The 16,819-nt window shown below is 39.1% G+C and overlaps 1 protein-coding gene across 2 annotated transcripts in view; it reads right to left on the bottom strand.

Annotated features, from left to right (window-relative positions):
* Positions 1-16,819, bottom strand: part of LOC138855066 (glucose dehydrogenase [FAD, quinone]-like) — a 510,380-nt gene that overhangs the window by 101,078 nt on the left and 392,483 nt on the right. For both annotated transcript variants that reach the window (XM_070102042.1, XM_070102044.1), the window contains exon 2: positions 13,792-13,968. In XM_070102042.1, coding sequence (XP_069958143.1) covers positions 13,792-13,930 — 139 coding nt within the window. In that variant the 5' untranslated portion in view covers positions 13,931-13,968. The remainder of the gene's footprint in view (positions 1-13,791; positions 13,969-16,819) is intronic.

Here is a 16,819-nt window from a genome sequence, read left to right as displayed (position 1 = left end):
CAATCTACAAGTTCAGGCCAGACCAAATAGAGGGAAATATTGCCATCTCTTCTAGTGAACTATTACGTTGTAAATCCACGTACATCAGTGATGAATATGATGAATATATATTTTCTAACTTCTCTGTAAACATCCTTACGACTCTCATTACAGTAGATGCTATATAAAGAATGCCTCGCACTAATATCCCAACTTGTAGTGACAACCTAAAAACACTAATAACAATCAATCAAATGAACAAGCATCACCTACTACCAGCTGGAGACTTCAACATTAACCTTGACCCAACAGATGACCAACCAGTAACTGATTTCATTAATAGTATCAGCCATAACTAAACCGACAAGGCAAACCGAGTTGAATGCAGTCATATTTGACCATATATGGACAAATATACTAGCTTCCCTCAAGTGAGGGATACTCACAGACAACATTAATGGCCACTACCCCACCTAACAAACATTTCTAAGCAGTCAGTGGAATATAGAAAGATCTCTTTCTGACTCCTAGAAGAGGCATCAATGAGTAACTTCACTGCAGCTGCTCAGCTGACTTGCCTGCAGAATTTTCCAATGCCAATGGTATCGATGAATGAAAAGACATATATCTAAATAACATACATAGACTGAGCATCAAACATTGACTCATAAAACTAAAGAGAACACTACTAAACTATTAGGTTGCCAGAGGATTACTAACAGCATTCCAAGATCCATTAATAAGAAACATCAATATGAAAAACAAAATAGACGGGGCTTAACAAATGAACTTAGCAAACACTATAGGTCAGTCCTCACCAAACTAATAAACCCAACTGTACTATTCTAACAGATTCGCTGAAAAGAGGAGACATAAAAATACCTGGAAGACACTTCACTGATCCTGGGCATCCAACAGCTAAACAAAACCAGAGATATTTTCCTAAGTAAAGGAAACGAACCACAAATTTAGCTTACTGAAACAGCTAACAAGATAAATGACTTCTAAACCATAGGATCAAGTCTCCCCAGTAAAATTCTAAGCACCAATACCTGAGCAAGTGATTACTTAAATGAAAACTTACCAACATCCATCAATCTTGCTCCAACTTATATATATATATATATATATATATATATATATATATATATATATATATATATATATATATATATATATATATATATATATATATATATATATATATATATATATATATATATATATATGCATGAGCGTGTTTGATAGGAGTGAATGGAGACAAATGGTTTTTAATACTTGACGTGCTGTTGGAGTGTGAGCAAAGTAACATTTATGAAGGGGTTCAGGGAAACCGGCAGGCCGGACTTGAGTCCTGGAGATGGGAAGTACAGTGCCTGCACTCTGAAGGAGGGGTGTTAATGTTGCAGTTTAAAAACTGTAGTGTAAAGCACCCTTCTGGCAAGACAGTGATGGAGTGAATGATGGTGAAAGTTTTTCTTTTTCGGGCCACCCTGCCTTGGTGGGAATCGGCCAGTGTGATAATAAATATATATATATATATATATATATATATATATATATATATATATATATATATATATATATATATATATATATATTGTGACCACGAAGGAGTGGTATTGATCAATAACAACACTGCACTAGCCAAGGACTCGAACCCATGATGATTTGGCCTGCCTCATGGTGGGCCAGTGAATTAGGGCGTCATGGGTTTTTGCCCACCATAAAACAGGTCAAAGCAGCATGGGTTCGAGTCCTTGGCTAGTGCAGTGTTGTTATTAATCAATACCACTCGTTCGTGGTCACAATAATATAAAATACTGCTCGTTGTACTAGTACACCAAAGAGGGACTAGAATGAAATTAGCCTAGAGTCATCCACACCATCGTGTGTACTTAGGTAGTGAGTACAACATCCAGTTGTGCTGGATGCACTGCTCTTAAGGATCGTATGGTCCAGTGGATTAGGGCGTCATGTGTTTTTGCCCACCATGAGGAAGGCCATAGCAGCATGGGTTCGAGTCCTTGGCTGTGCGGTGTTGTTATTGATCAAAACCACTCCTTCGTGGTCACAATAATATATATATATACATATATATATATATATATAATGTATATGTATATATATATATATATAATGTATATGTATATATATATATATATAATGTATATGGTGTAAGATACTTTTAATGTTCAGACATTTTAGATTTTCTTAGTATTTATAAAGGCTCAGAATGCTCATTTTCACAGTTTCCAAAAAAAAAAAAAAGCTAAACTGATGATTAAATAGCTTTCACTTAGGAGGTTATATAAATAGGAATTATGTAGCTACTTTCGTAGACACAAATAACTCGCACATGGAGAGAGGAGCTTACAACCACCTGTCGGCCCAACTTGGTGGACCATTTACAAATGACACTAAGAGAAAAGAGTGAAGTAGCCAGTATACGTATATATATATATATATATATATATATATATATATATATATATATATATATATATAGGATGGGGTCCACCTCTGGTGTAAATTGTGGGACTCATAGCCTCGGAGAAGTGGATAAAAAGGCTTCAAGGAAGAATATTTGGATTTCTTCCTGAAGCCATTTGAATATTCCACTTCCCCTACCACCCCATCTTTTAAAGTATTTTTTTTTACCAATAGGAATATTTTATTACATAATTTGGCACAGAAGATTTAAGAGATACATTGTTGATATAAAGGTGGCATATACGGTACATGTTGTTACGTGTGTATCACCGATTATAAGGCGAAAATCTCATCCAGCTCCTCAGAGCTGGGGCGTGTGCCCAAAATGCAGCATGCATTACCCCTTTGAACAGCTGCACTGAGCCGCTGGAACAGAAAACTAGCTGCCCTGGGATCCCTAGTTACCCTGATGAGTCTTTTTCCCAGCAGGACAAGCCACGGTGGAGTGGAAGCTTTTAGCTCAAGTACTTTCACACTTCTCAGTGCATCATCAGGAGCTGTGCAATGTTGCAAGGGAGCAACAAAGCACGAACAGAGGTCTCAGAATAGCATAGGTGTCACCGTCCACGTTTACCCATAGACTGCGGTTAGTGGTCGGTGCCAACCCCACCCTACCATCATCCCCCTACTAACCATATGAAGTAGGAGGGTTTCTGAGATGTCAAGTATGAAATTATAAGATATAAAAAACAGCCCTAAGCTTTTTCTAATTGTTTATAACAGGTCATGTGGTTTGAGAAAATAAGTTTCTCGTTAGATACTGTTCCGTTATTATTCTGTGTGACCTTTCCAAATAATGAAAGAAAGGAATACAATGTGCTCTTTGTCTGTATAAATGTCCTGCTCTGAGGTACTCGAATGTTCTGACGATCTAAATTCCACTAATACCCTTTAACCTTTTCTTAAGTTATCTTGTTATCTTGTGTACTTGTCACTGTATGGTACATTAACAGCTACACGTGTTATATAACCATCACAACTGACGTGGTTTGAAATTTTGGTGCATAGACATTGGTTGGGCGTCATCACTCCATCAACCCAGCTGGCATAATGAACAATATTCTGGCTTTGTATAACATTGTTGTTTAAGATTGTGTACATTGGACTCTACTAAATAGATATCGAGCTTGTAAAGCCCATAATTTGAGTTGTATACTGTATTCCTTTCATGTTTCAAGAGGGAAGATTCAATTATGTTTCTTTCCATGACAGAACTGTTTGGTACTATAATCTGAGCAGCATCCCACCCCGGTGGGTGATTACAGGCTCTAACGTGGTTAAAGATAGCCTTCGACTCCTGCCCTGTCCCGACTGAGTATTTATGCTGAGCAATTCTGGGTTCCAGAATTTTACCTGTTTGAGTTATATATGAGAGAGAACACTAAGTACATGGGACCTTGTAAACCCCACCAACTTTGTTGGAGGGTGTTTTTAATCAACCTTTGTTTCACTGTCACCGTGTTTTTGAAAGCAGGTTTATATTGATCTTTTTTAATGCCTCACGCAGGCAAACCAGATCCTCATTGTATGGTAAAACTAGTACATTTTTCCTGGCCATCACTTCTTTAGGTTCAGTCCTGCAGGAAGTCTATTTCTTGCTGACATTACTGTCTTCTCGACAAAATCCCTGGAATATTTCAGTTTTGTGGCTATGTTGAAGATCTTGCTGACTTCGTCCTCTAGGTACTCTGGACTGTAGATGCGCAATGTTCTCAAGAACATTGTGAGGAACACATTCCTTGTTACCTTGGTTTTGTGGTTGGAATACTAGTGAATGTATGACGACACATTGGTGGACTTCCTATAAACTGTGAATTTGAATTTTCTATCGACACAATGGATTAAAACATCTAGGAACGGCAAAGTGTTATTTATTTCATGTTCTAAAGTAAACTTAATGGAAAGTACTAAGCCATTGAGTCTGGGAAGAAACTCATCAATGTCGTGATCATTAGACCACAGGCAGAGAACATCATCTACGTATCTGAACCACCTTGCTTTATCTGGGAGAATGTCTTTATTAAGAAGTCTGATCCTATAGAATTCCATATACAAGTTACTGAGTAAGGGGCTAAGGGGATTTTCCATTGACATGCCTAGAATTTTCCTTCAAACTCGAATTTGCAATCACTATCACAAAGTTTTATCAATTCAGTTATTGTTTTCGTGGGGAAGGGCATGGGGAAGTTTTCTAGTTCCTATTCGAGGTACGAAAGCAACTCAGGGACAGGGACTTTGGTGAACAGAGCTGTGACATCGAAGCTCACTAACGAAAAGCCAAGAGGGACGTTTAATTTCTGGAGCCTCTCAATGAGGTTAACATTATTTTTATTATAGGAGTCTGAGATCTTACCAACCATGGGAGTTAGAAGTTTAACCAACCATTTAGATAGATTATATGCTGCTGAGCCTACTGAACTAATAATAGGACGGGCTGGATATTCCGGCTTACGGATCTCGATTACCCCATATAGATATGGTAGAGTTGCTGACCTAGCCGACAGATATTTAATTCATCATTCCATTTCAATAACGTTTTAAGGTGTTTATTAAAATGGCTGTTGACTTGGTCAGTGGGGTTTTTAATGAGCGGTTCATACGTTTCATTATCAATCAATAAATGGTTCATTTTCTCTAAATATTTAGTTTTGTCCATAATAACAGCTATCTTAGATTTATCACCTCGTGAGAGGTGCGAAGTCTGATCATTATTGAGTTCTTTATAAGCTTTTGTGAATCTTAATGGGCAATTGGGAAACATTTGTTGGAATAAAGTTCCACATAGCATACCTTTGCATTAAAAAATATCAATATAAACTTGCTTCCAAAAACACGGTGACAGTGAAACAAAGGCTGATAAAAACACACTCTTCAACAAAGTTGGTGGGGTTTACAAGGTCCCATGTACTCAATGTTCTCATATATCGGTCAAACAGGTAAATTTCTGGAAACCAGAATTTTTTTTTTTTTCCAACAAGTTGGTCGTCTCCCACCGAGGCAGGGTGACCCAAAAAAGAAAGAAAATCCCCAAAAAGAAAATACTTTCATCATCATTCAACACTTTCACCACACTCACACATTATCACTGCTTTTGCAGAGGTGCTCAGAATACAACAGTTTAGAAGCATATACGTATAAAGATACACAACATATCCCTCCAAACTGCTAATATCCCAAACCCCTCCTCCAAAGTGCAGGCATTGTACTTCCCATTTCCAGGACTCAAGTCCGGCTATAAGAAAATAACCGGTTTCCCTGAATCCCTCAGAATTGCTCAGCATAAATACTCAGTCAGGGCAGGGCAGAAGTTGAACACTATCGTTAACCATGTTAGTGCATGTAATCACCCACTGGGGTGGGATGCTGCCCAGATTATAGTACCAAACAGTTCTGTCATGGAAAGAAACATAATTGAATCTTCCCTCTTGAATCATGAAAGGAATACAGTATACAACTCAAAATGTGGGCTTTACAAGCTCGATAACTGTTTAGTAGAGTTCATTGTACACAGTCTTATACAACAATCCTATACAAACATCACAGTATTCTTCATTGTGCCAGGCAGGTTGATGGATTAGTGACGCCCGACCTGTGTCTACACACCAAACCACGTCAGTTGTGATGGTTATATAACACGTGTAGCTGTTAATGTACCATACAGTGACAAGCACACAAGATAACGAGATAACGTAAGGAAAGGTAAAGGGTATTAGTGGAATTTAGTTCGTCAGAACATTCGAGTACCTCAGAGCAGGACATTTACACAGAGAAAGAGCACATTGTATTCCTTTCTTTCATTATTTGGAAAGGTCACACAGAATAATAACAGAACAGTATCTAACGAGAAACTTATTTTCTCAAACCACATGACCTGTTATAAACAATTAGAAAAAGTTTAGGGCTGGCTTTATATATCTTATAATTTCATACTTGACATCTCAGAAACTCTCCTACTTCATATGGTTAGTAGGGGGATGATGGTAGGGTATAAATAATAAATAACCTTGGATACCTGGAGGTTATTCCGGGGATCAACGCCCCCGCGGCCCGGTCCATGACCAGGCCTCCCGATGGATCAGGGCCTGATCAACTAGGCTGTTACTGCTGGCCGCACGCAGTCCGACGTACGAGCCACAGCCCGGCTGATCCGGCACTGACTTTAGGTATCTGTCCAGCTCTCTCTTGAAGGCAGCCAGGGGTTTATTGGCAATTCCCCTAATGCTTGATGGGAGGCTGTTGAACAGTTTTGGGCCCCGGGCACTTATGGTGTTTTCTCTTACTGTACCAATGGCGCCCCTACTTTTTATTGGCGGCATTTTGCATCGCCTGCCCAGTCTTTTACTTTCGTAGGGAGTGATTTCTGTGTGCAGATTTGGGACCATTCCTTCCAAGATTTTCCAAGTGTAGATTATGATATATCTCTCCCTCCTGCGTTCCAACGAGTACAAGTCAAGTGCTTTCAAGCGTTCCCAGTAGTTAAGGTGCTTGACAGAACTTATACGTGCAGTAAAGGATCTCTGAACACTCTCTAGATCTGCGATTTCACCTGCTTTGTATGGAGATGTTAATGTACAGCAGTATTCCAGCCTAGAGAGAACAAGTGATTTGAAAAGGATCATCATGGGCTTGGCATCTCTCGTTTTGAAAGTTCTCATTATCCATCCTATCATTTTCTTTGCACGTGCGATTGTGGCACTGTTGTGATCCTTGAAAGTGAGATCCTCAGACATTACTACTCCCAGGTCCCTTACATTATTTTTCCGCTCTATTGTATGGCCGGAGTCAGTAGTATACTCTGTTCTAGTTATTATCTCCTCCAGTTTTCCATAACGGAGTAGTTGGAATTTGTCCTCATTGAACATCATATTGTTTACCGTTGCCCACTGGAAAACTTTGTTTATATCTTCTTGGAGGTTAACCGCGTCCTCAGCAGATGACAGCCTCATGCAGATCCTAGTATCATCCGCAAAGGATGATACGGTGCTGTGGTGTATATCTCTGTTTATGTCTGATATGAGGATAAGGAATAAGATGGGGGCGAGTACTGTGCCTTGTGGAACAGAGCTCTTCACTATGGCAGCCTCCGATTTAACTCTGTTGACCACTACTCTTTGTGTTCGATTTGTTAGGAAGTTGAAGATCCATCTCCCCACTTTCCCAGTTATTCCTTTAGCACGTATTTTAAGGGCTATTACGCCATGATCGCATTTGTCAAATGCTTTTGCAAAGTCTGTGTATATTACATCTGCATTCTGATTTTCTTCCAGTGCATCCAAGGCCATGTCATAGTGATCCAGTAGTTGTGAGAGGCAGGAGCGACCTGCCCTGAACCCATGTTGCCCTGGATTGTGGGTGGGGTTGGCACCGACCACTAACCGCAGTCTATGGGTAAACGTGGACGGTGACACCTACGCTACTCTGACACCTCTCTCCCTGCTTTGGTTGCTCCCTTGCAACATTGCACAGCTCCTGATGATGCACTGAGAAGTGTGAAAGCACTTGATCTAAAGATTTCCACCCCTTCTACCCCCGTGGCGTCTGCAATTATTTGCATATATATATATATATATATATATATATATATATATATATATATATATATATATATATATATATATATATATATATATATATATATATATGTATATATATATATATATATATATATATATATATATATATATATATATATATATATATATATATATATATATATATATATATATATATATATACATAAAGACAAATTGAATGACCTGATGAGAATGGAGGACAGAATAAGCGATCTTGATGCCCATGATGCTCTGTATCTCCTCACAAGGTGCCTTACTATGCCAAGACTCACTTCCTGAGGTGTGCACCCTCTTTTGACAACCCAACACTCGACGAATATAACGCACACCTGAGGTCAACCTTTAAGAAGGCACTGAACCTGTCACTAGAGGATAAGCAATGGGATCAGGCAACCCTCCCAGTGCGGCTGGGAGGTATAGGGGTGCGCAAAGCAACGCATTTTGCTTTCCCTGCTTTTCTGTCCAGTGCATTAGTCAAGAAGATTGTTCCCGAACGCTTGAGAGACGTGGTAGGAGCTCAAGACCCCAGGTTTACTGAAGCAACGATTCGATGGGACACCCTTACAGACTCCTCCAGTAGACCAGCTCCTCCCAAACAGCACAAACATTCCCACTGGGACAAACCGATCATGGAAAAAATCGCCAACACAATGCTCTCCAACACCTCAGGAAAGGACAAAGCTCGTCTCCTGGCAGTGAAGGCACCACACTCAGGAGATTTCCTGTTAGCTGTTCCCAATTCCTCCTTGTGCACTCCACGAGACCCACAGGCCATTCGGATTGGTGTTGCTCTTCGCCTAGCCACCCCCATCCTCACCGAACATGGGTGTATTTACGGCAGGGCGACTGCTGATCAATTCGGACTTCATGGTCTTGTGTGTCACACAGCAGAAGGGAGGTATGCCAGACATGAGGAGGTCAATGACATAAAGAGAGCCCTTGCCACAGCCCGTTGCCCATCTCAACGGGAACCCCAAGTGCAGAGGTCTGACGGAAGTCAAAAGCGTCCTGATGGAGCCACTGTGCTACCTTGGAAGGATGGAAAGCAGATTGCATGGGACTACACCTGTGCTGCCACATTGGCAGACACCTACTTGCCATACTCCGTAGTGGAAGGGGTGAAGCTACTAGCCACAGAGAGACCCGGAAGATCAGCAAATAAGAAGACCTTTCCACTTGCTATAACTTCATCCCAATAGGATCGGAGAGCCTTGGAGCATGGGGCAAGAGTGCTCTAAAGTTCGTCAAAGAGCTGGGTGAAAACCTCATCATAGAAACCATGGACCACAGGGCGACCAGCTTCCTCTTTCAGAGACTCAGTGTTGCGATCCAGAGAGGAAATGCCTTCAGCATTCTGGGCACACGGCCCACTGCTGGGGAGCTAGATGAAGCATTTGAGACGTAGCTCTGAGTTACCTATGTTGTTTTACTTTTTATTGTATCTTTGTGAATGTTTTGTCAATGTATTTTGTATTTAAAATAAAATATATATCAAATATAATGGGTGGTAGGAGAAAATTCTCAAACTGCTTCAGGGAGAATCTTGAATTTTGCCTGAAGTAAGTTTATTCTTTTCTCTGATGATGAAGGTCCCTAGGACAGTTCTAGAGGTGGTACGTCCCTATATTTTATAATATATATATATATATATATATATATATATATATATATATATATATATATATATATATATGTATATATATATACATATATATATATATATATATATATATATATATATATATATATATATATATATATATATATATATATATATATATATATATATATATATGCAAAACAGCCACTGTGAAAGAATAGAGAAATTTCAAGCGCTTTCGTGACTACTCACATTATCAAGGAACATTGTTCCTTGATAATGTGAGTAGTGACGAAAACGCTTGGAATTTCTCTATTCTTTCACAGTGGTTGTTTTGCATATCCTGAAATCACCTACCTGTTTACTGTGATCTTATTGCATATATATATATATATATATATATATATATATATATATATATATATATATATATATATATATATATATGTATATATATATATATATATATATATATATATATATATATATATATATATATATATATATATATATATATATATATATATATATATATTTATTTATTTATTTATTATTTATTATCACACTGGCCGATTCCCACCAAGGCAGGGTGGCCCGAAAAAGAAAAACTTTCACCATCATTCACTCCATCACTGTCTTGCCAGAAGGGTGCTTTACACTACAGTTTTTAAACTGCAACATTAACACCCCTCCTTCAGGGTGCAGGCACTGTACTTCCCATCTCCAGGACTCAAGTCCGGCCTGCCGATTTCCCTGAACCCCTTCATAAATGTTACTTTGCTCACACTCCAACAGCACGTCAAGTATTAAAAACCATTTGTCTCCATTCACTCCTATCAAACACGCTCACGCATGCCTGCTGGAAGTCCAAGCCCCTCGCACACAAAACCTCCTTTACCCCCTCCCTCCAACCTTTACTAGGCCGACCCCTACCCCGCCTTCCTTCTACTACAGACTGATACACTCTTGAAGTTATTCTGTTTCGCTCCATTCTCTCCGCATGTCCGAACCACCTCAACAACCCTTCCTCAGCCCTGTGGACAACAGTTTTGGTAATCCTGCACCTCCTCCTAACTTCCAAACTACGAATTCTCTGCACTATATTCACACCACACATTGCTCTCAGACATGACATCTCCACTGCCTCCAGCCTTCTCCTCGCTGCAACATTCATCACCCATGCTTCACACCCATATAAGAGCGTTGGTAAAACTATACTCTCATACATTCCCCTCTTTGCCTCCAAGGACAAAATTCTTTGTCTCCACAGACTCCTAGGTGCACCACTCACCCTTTTCCCCTCATCAATTCTATGATTCACCTCATCTTCCATAGACCCATCCGCTGACACGTCCACTCCCAAATATCTGAATACATTCACCTCCTCCATACTCTCTCCCTCCAATCTGATATCCAATCTTTCATCACCTAATCTTTTTGTTATCCTCATAACCTTACTCTTTCCTGTATTCACTTTCAATTTTCTTCTTTTGCACACCCTACCAAATTCATTCACCAATCTCTGCAACTTCTCTTCAGAATCTCCCAAGAGCACAGTGTCATCAGCAAAGAGCAACTGTGACAACTCCCACTTTATGTGTGATTCTTTATCTTTTAACTCCTCGCCTCTTGCCAAGACCCTCGCATTTACTTCTCTTACAACCCCATCTATAAATATATTAAACAACCACGGTGACATCACACATCCTTGTCTAAGGCCTACTTTTACTGGGAAATAATTTCTCTCTTTCCTACATACTCTAACTTGAGCCTCACTATTCTCGTAAAAACTCTTCACTGCTTTCAGTAACCTACCTCCTACACCATACACCTGCAACATCTGCCACATTGCCCCCCTATCCACCCTGTCATACGCCTTTTCCAAATCCATAAATGCCACAAAGACCTCTTTAGTCTTATCTAAATACTGTTCACTTATATGTTTCACTGTAAACACCTGGTCCACACACCCCCTACCTTTCCTAAAGCCTCCTTGTTCATCTGCTGTCCTATTCTCCGTCTTACTCTTAATTCTTTCAATAATAACTCTACCATACACTTTGCCAGGTATACTCAACAGACTTATCCCCCTATAATTTTTGCACTCTCTTTTATCCCCTTTGCCTTTATACAAAGGAACTATGCATGCTCTCTGCCAATCCCTAGGTACCTTACCCTCTTCCATACATTTATTAAATAATTTCACCAACCACTCCAAAACTATATCCCCACGTGCTTTTAACATTTTTATCTTTATCCCATCAATCCCGGCTGCCTTACCCCCTTTCATTTTACCTACTGCCTCACGAACTTCCTCCACATTCACAACTTGCTCTTCCTCACTCCTACAAGATGTTGTTCCTCCTTGCCCTATACACGAAATCACAGCTTCCCTATCTTCATCAACATTTAACAATTCCTCAAAATATTCCCTCCATCTTCCCAATACCTCTAACTCTCCATTTAATAACTCTCCTCTCCTATTTTTAACTGACAAATCCATTTGTTCTCTAGGCTTTCTTAACTTGTTATTCTCACTCCAAAACTTTTTCTTATTTTCAACAAAATTTGTTGATAACATCTCACCCACGCTCTCATTTGCTCTCTTTTTACATTGCTTCACCACACTCTTAACCTCTCTCTTTTTCTCCATATACTCTTCCCTCCTTGCATCACTTCTACTTTGTAAAAACTTCTCATATGCTAAAATTTTCTCCCTTACATCATCATTCCACCAATTGCTCCTCTTCCCTCCTGCACCCACTTTCCTGTAACCACAAACTTCTGCTGAACACTCTAACACTACATTTTTAAACCTACCCCATACCTTTTCGATCCCATTGCCTATGCTCTCATTAGCCCATCTATCCTCCAATAGCTGTTTATATCTTACCCTAACTGCCTCCTCTTTTAGTTTATAAACCTTCACCTCTCTCTTCCCTGACGCTTCTATTCTCCTTGTATCCCATCTACCTTTTACTCTCAGTGTAGCTACAACTAGAAAGTGATCTGATATATCTGTGGCCCCTCTATAAACATGTACATTCTGAAGTCTACTCAACAGTCTTTTATCTACCAATACATAATCCAACAAACTACTGTCATTTCGCCCTACATCATATCTTGTATACTTATTTATCCTCTTTTTCTTAAAATATGTATTGCCTATAACTAAACCCCTTTCTATACAAAGTTCAATCAAAGGGCTCCCATTATCATTTACACCTGGCACCCCAAACTTACCTACCACACCCTCTCTAAAAGTTTCTCCTACTTTAGCATTCAGGTCCCCTGCCACAATTACTCTCTCACTTGGTTCAAAGGCTCCTATACATTCACTTAACATCTCCCAAAATCTCTCTCTCTCCTCTACATTCCTCTCTTCTCCAGGTGCATACACGCTTATTATGACCCACTTCTCGCATCCAACCTTTACTTTATTCCACATAATTCTTGAATTTACACATTCATATTCTCTTTTCTCCTTCCATAACTGATCATTCAACATTACTGCTATCCCTTCCTTTGCTCTAACTCTCTCAGATACTCCAGATTTAATCCCATTTATTTCCCCCCACCGAAACTCCCCTACCCCCTTCAGCTTTGTTTCGCTTAGGGCCAGGACATCCAACTTCTTTTCATTCATAACATCAGCAATCATCTGTTTCTTGTCATCCGCACTACATCCACGCACATTCAAGCATCCCAGTTTTATAAAGTTTTTCTTCTTCTCTTTTTTAGTAAATGTCTACAGGAGAAGGGGTTACTAGCCCATTGCTCCCGGCATTTTAGTCGCCTCATACGACACGCATGGCTTACGGAGGAAAGATTCTTTTCCACTTCCCCATGGACAATAGAAGAAATAAAGAAGAACAAGAGCTATTTAGAAAAAGGAGAAAAACCTAGATGTATGTATATATATATATATGCATGTGCGTGTCTGTGAAGTGTGACCAAAGTGTAAGTAGGAGTAGCAAGATATCCCTGTTATCTAGCGTGTTTATATATATATATATATATATATATATATATATATATATATATATATATATATATATATATATATATATATATATATATATATATATATATAAAAGACACATACATAAGATATTCAGTGAGACAAGAGTTTCCCAGGTGACTTACCAATAATAAAGTCGTAGTGGGTGCCGAGCCTGTAAGAGGCATCATAGTTATGTTCACCAGTTTCTTTCAGCAGCAGCAGCAGCATCACCCTCAGTACTGCCACCGGCAACATCCGCACGACCATCAAGTGTGAAGTCATTATTGTGATTACCAAATCTCCGTCTTGACACGTCTTATCTGCATTAAATATTATATATGAGAAAGAGAGAGAGAGAAGAAAATATCTGGAATAATTAAATTATTATGAAATACTAAGCCTGTGTTGGTTATTCAAATATTAGTGGAAGCTTGTTCCTCTGTTAATAGTGAGAGATTTTGGTTTGTTTAATATGTTTCTTATACACATCATACCCATCCTGTGGGCAGGTAAACTCCAGGTAGGTAAACTCCAGGTAGATAAACTCCAGGTAGCTAAACTCCAGGTAGGTAAACTCCAGGTAGGTAAGCTCCAGGTAGGTAAACTCCAGGTAGGTAAACTCCAGGTAAGTAAACTCCTGGTAGTCAAAAGATTACAGAGGTACATAATGGGTCCATGGACCGGGCCCCAGAGTTTTGATAGATATCTTTATTTATTTAGTACAAGTACATGTACATGGTACACAGTCCTAGCTGACAACCGTGACATATTACTATATAGAAAGCCCCTTGTTATGCAGAGCATGTCGTGCAAATTAGGTCAGTGTCCCAGGATGCGACCCACACCAGTCGACTAACACCCAGGTACCCATTTTACTGATGGGGAACATAGACAACAGGTGGAAAGAAACACGCCCAATGTTTCTACTCTAGCTGGGAATCGAACCCAGACCCTCCGTGTGAAGCGAGAGCATTAGCCACCAGGCCACCAAAGCCCCTAAACAAGTTACAAAGGTAATGAACTCCAGGTAGATCTGGTCACAATCATGAACAAGTTACAAAGGTGAGATAGAGACTATTCTCTCACTGCCAGTCTTCCCTCGTAATAAACTGAAAAAAAATAATTCTGAAAATATAATGTTAAGCTCTCCAGCTTCGTTACTCATCACTGGTCTATGATTTGTAAAGTTCTGGGGCGGCTAACGCACTCGGTGCACGAATTAAAAAAATCGAAAAATACGAAAATTTAGCTAATAATAAAGAAAATTAGCTTATCTCTTCGGCAGCACTCTGGTATAAGATTTATTGTCGTGTGATGTTATTACAAGGAACTATAGTCATTTATAACATATATGGTGATGCCGCCACCCCTACCGTACCTGCTCACATGTCCTCGATGTTAGGTAAGATAAGATAATATTTCATTCGGATTTTTAACCCCTGAGGGTTAGCCACCCAGAATAACCCAAGAAAGTCAGTGCGTCATCCAGGACTGTCTAACTTATTTCCATTGTGGTCCTTAATCTTGTCCCCCAGGATGTGACCCACACCAGTCGACTAGCACCCAGGTACCTACTTGCGGCTATGTTAACAGGACAACAGGTGTAAGGAAATGCGTCAAAATGTTTCCACCCGCATGGAATCGAACCCGGGCCCTCCGTGTGTGAAGTTGATATTTTTTTCCAATTTCCTTTTCATTTAGTTCTTGTTTTATTCTTTTCAATATAATTGACGATTTAGCATGATAACAGAGTGGGTGGAGGTATTATGTAGTCTGGGAGCCAGTTAGGAACAGTCTGGGAACATTTGCTGACTTCAGCAGTAACTCCTGCGTCTTGTGATGAGGGAAATATGCTTTATTATTAAGCTAATATCAATAATACGGCTTATTTACCTATCACAATTGATCTAATATGACATAATAAGCAATATAAATAACATAATACCGAGCAGTAGACCGGCGGTCGGTCGGAGGGATTAAGTTACCACTAGAGGATAGGGGATAATCTACCATCCTCTACTCCCCTCCTGGGTACTTTATATTAGAGAAAACGGAGAGTAGTACAGGGCTAACTATGATATACACTCGTAATGCACCATACAACTAAAAAAAAAAGCTATTTGTCGATTTTTTTTTTCGGCATGTGCTCGTTTTTGTCGATTATCTCGGAAGTAAGTTATTTATTTATATCTTGCTTTTCTGTCATTAATAATGACAGGAATGCAATGAATTTCACAGACATTAAAGAATAACTGTTTTTTTTATTTGTGTGAGGATAAAAGGCAGATACATATTTTTCTAAAGGTCAAAACTATACAATTGTTTTTAAGAATGAAGATAGGATAAAATACAGTAATTATAACCGAGATAAATTTGGATTAGCCATGTTTTATCAGCAGGTTGAGCCCAAACAACATCTTGCCATATATGATTTGAGTAAATATTTTTTTCCTCAATTGTTTGTCGGGCTGTCTTACTGACACTTGTTCAATGTATGATGGACACATGTTTCTTAACGTACACCAAAAATGAAAGAAACCGAATCATAAATAAATAAGTCACTCTGTCTGACTTTTTTGGGTTATCCCAGGTTCTCTACACATATGCTGCTATGTATGATAATTCTATGTAACTGTATTGTGTATACCTGAATAAACTTACTTACTTACTTACTTACTTACTTACTTACTTACTTACTTACTTACTTACTTACTTACTTACACTTCTCATCCACTGCCTGTCCCTTAATTCCTTGCAAGAAGGAGACCTTCATCACAACAATGAACTCTTAATACAAGTGAACCTTCACTACAACCGGAGGAAATTACCCGACACCCTATAACACATACTGGTATAACACATACTGGTATAACACATACTGGTATAACACATACTGGTACAACACATACTGGTACAACACATACTGGTATAACGCATACTGGTATAACGCATACTGGTACAACACATACTGGTATAACACATACTGGTATAACACATACTGGTATAACACATACTGGTACAACACATACTGGTACAACACATACTGGTACAACACATACTGGTACAACACATACTGGTATAAAACATACTGGTATAACACATACTGGTATAACACATACTGGTATAACACATACTACACACTACTGGTATTTTTAACACATAATGGTATAA

The sequence above is a fragment of the Cherax quadricarinatus genome, chromosome 79 (genome assembly GCF_038502225.1).
Source record: "Cherax quadricarinatus isolate ZL_2023a chromosome 79, ASM3850222v1, whole genome shotgun sequence".
NCBI classification, from domain to species: Eukaryota; Metazoa; Arthropoda; class Malacostraca; order Decapoda; family Parastacidae; genus Cherax; species Cherax quadricarinatus.
Note: the sequence above shows the minus strand (reverse complement) of the source record. Positions and strands in the feature narration are given on the sequence as shown.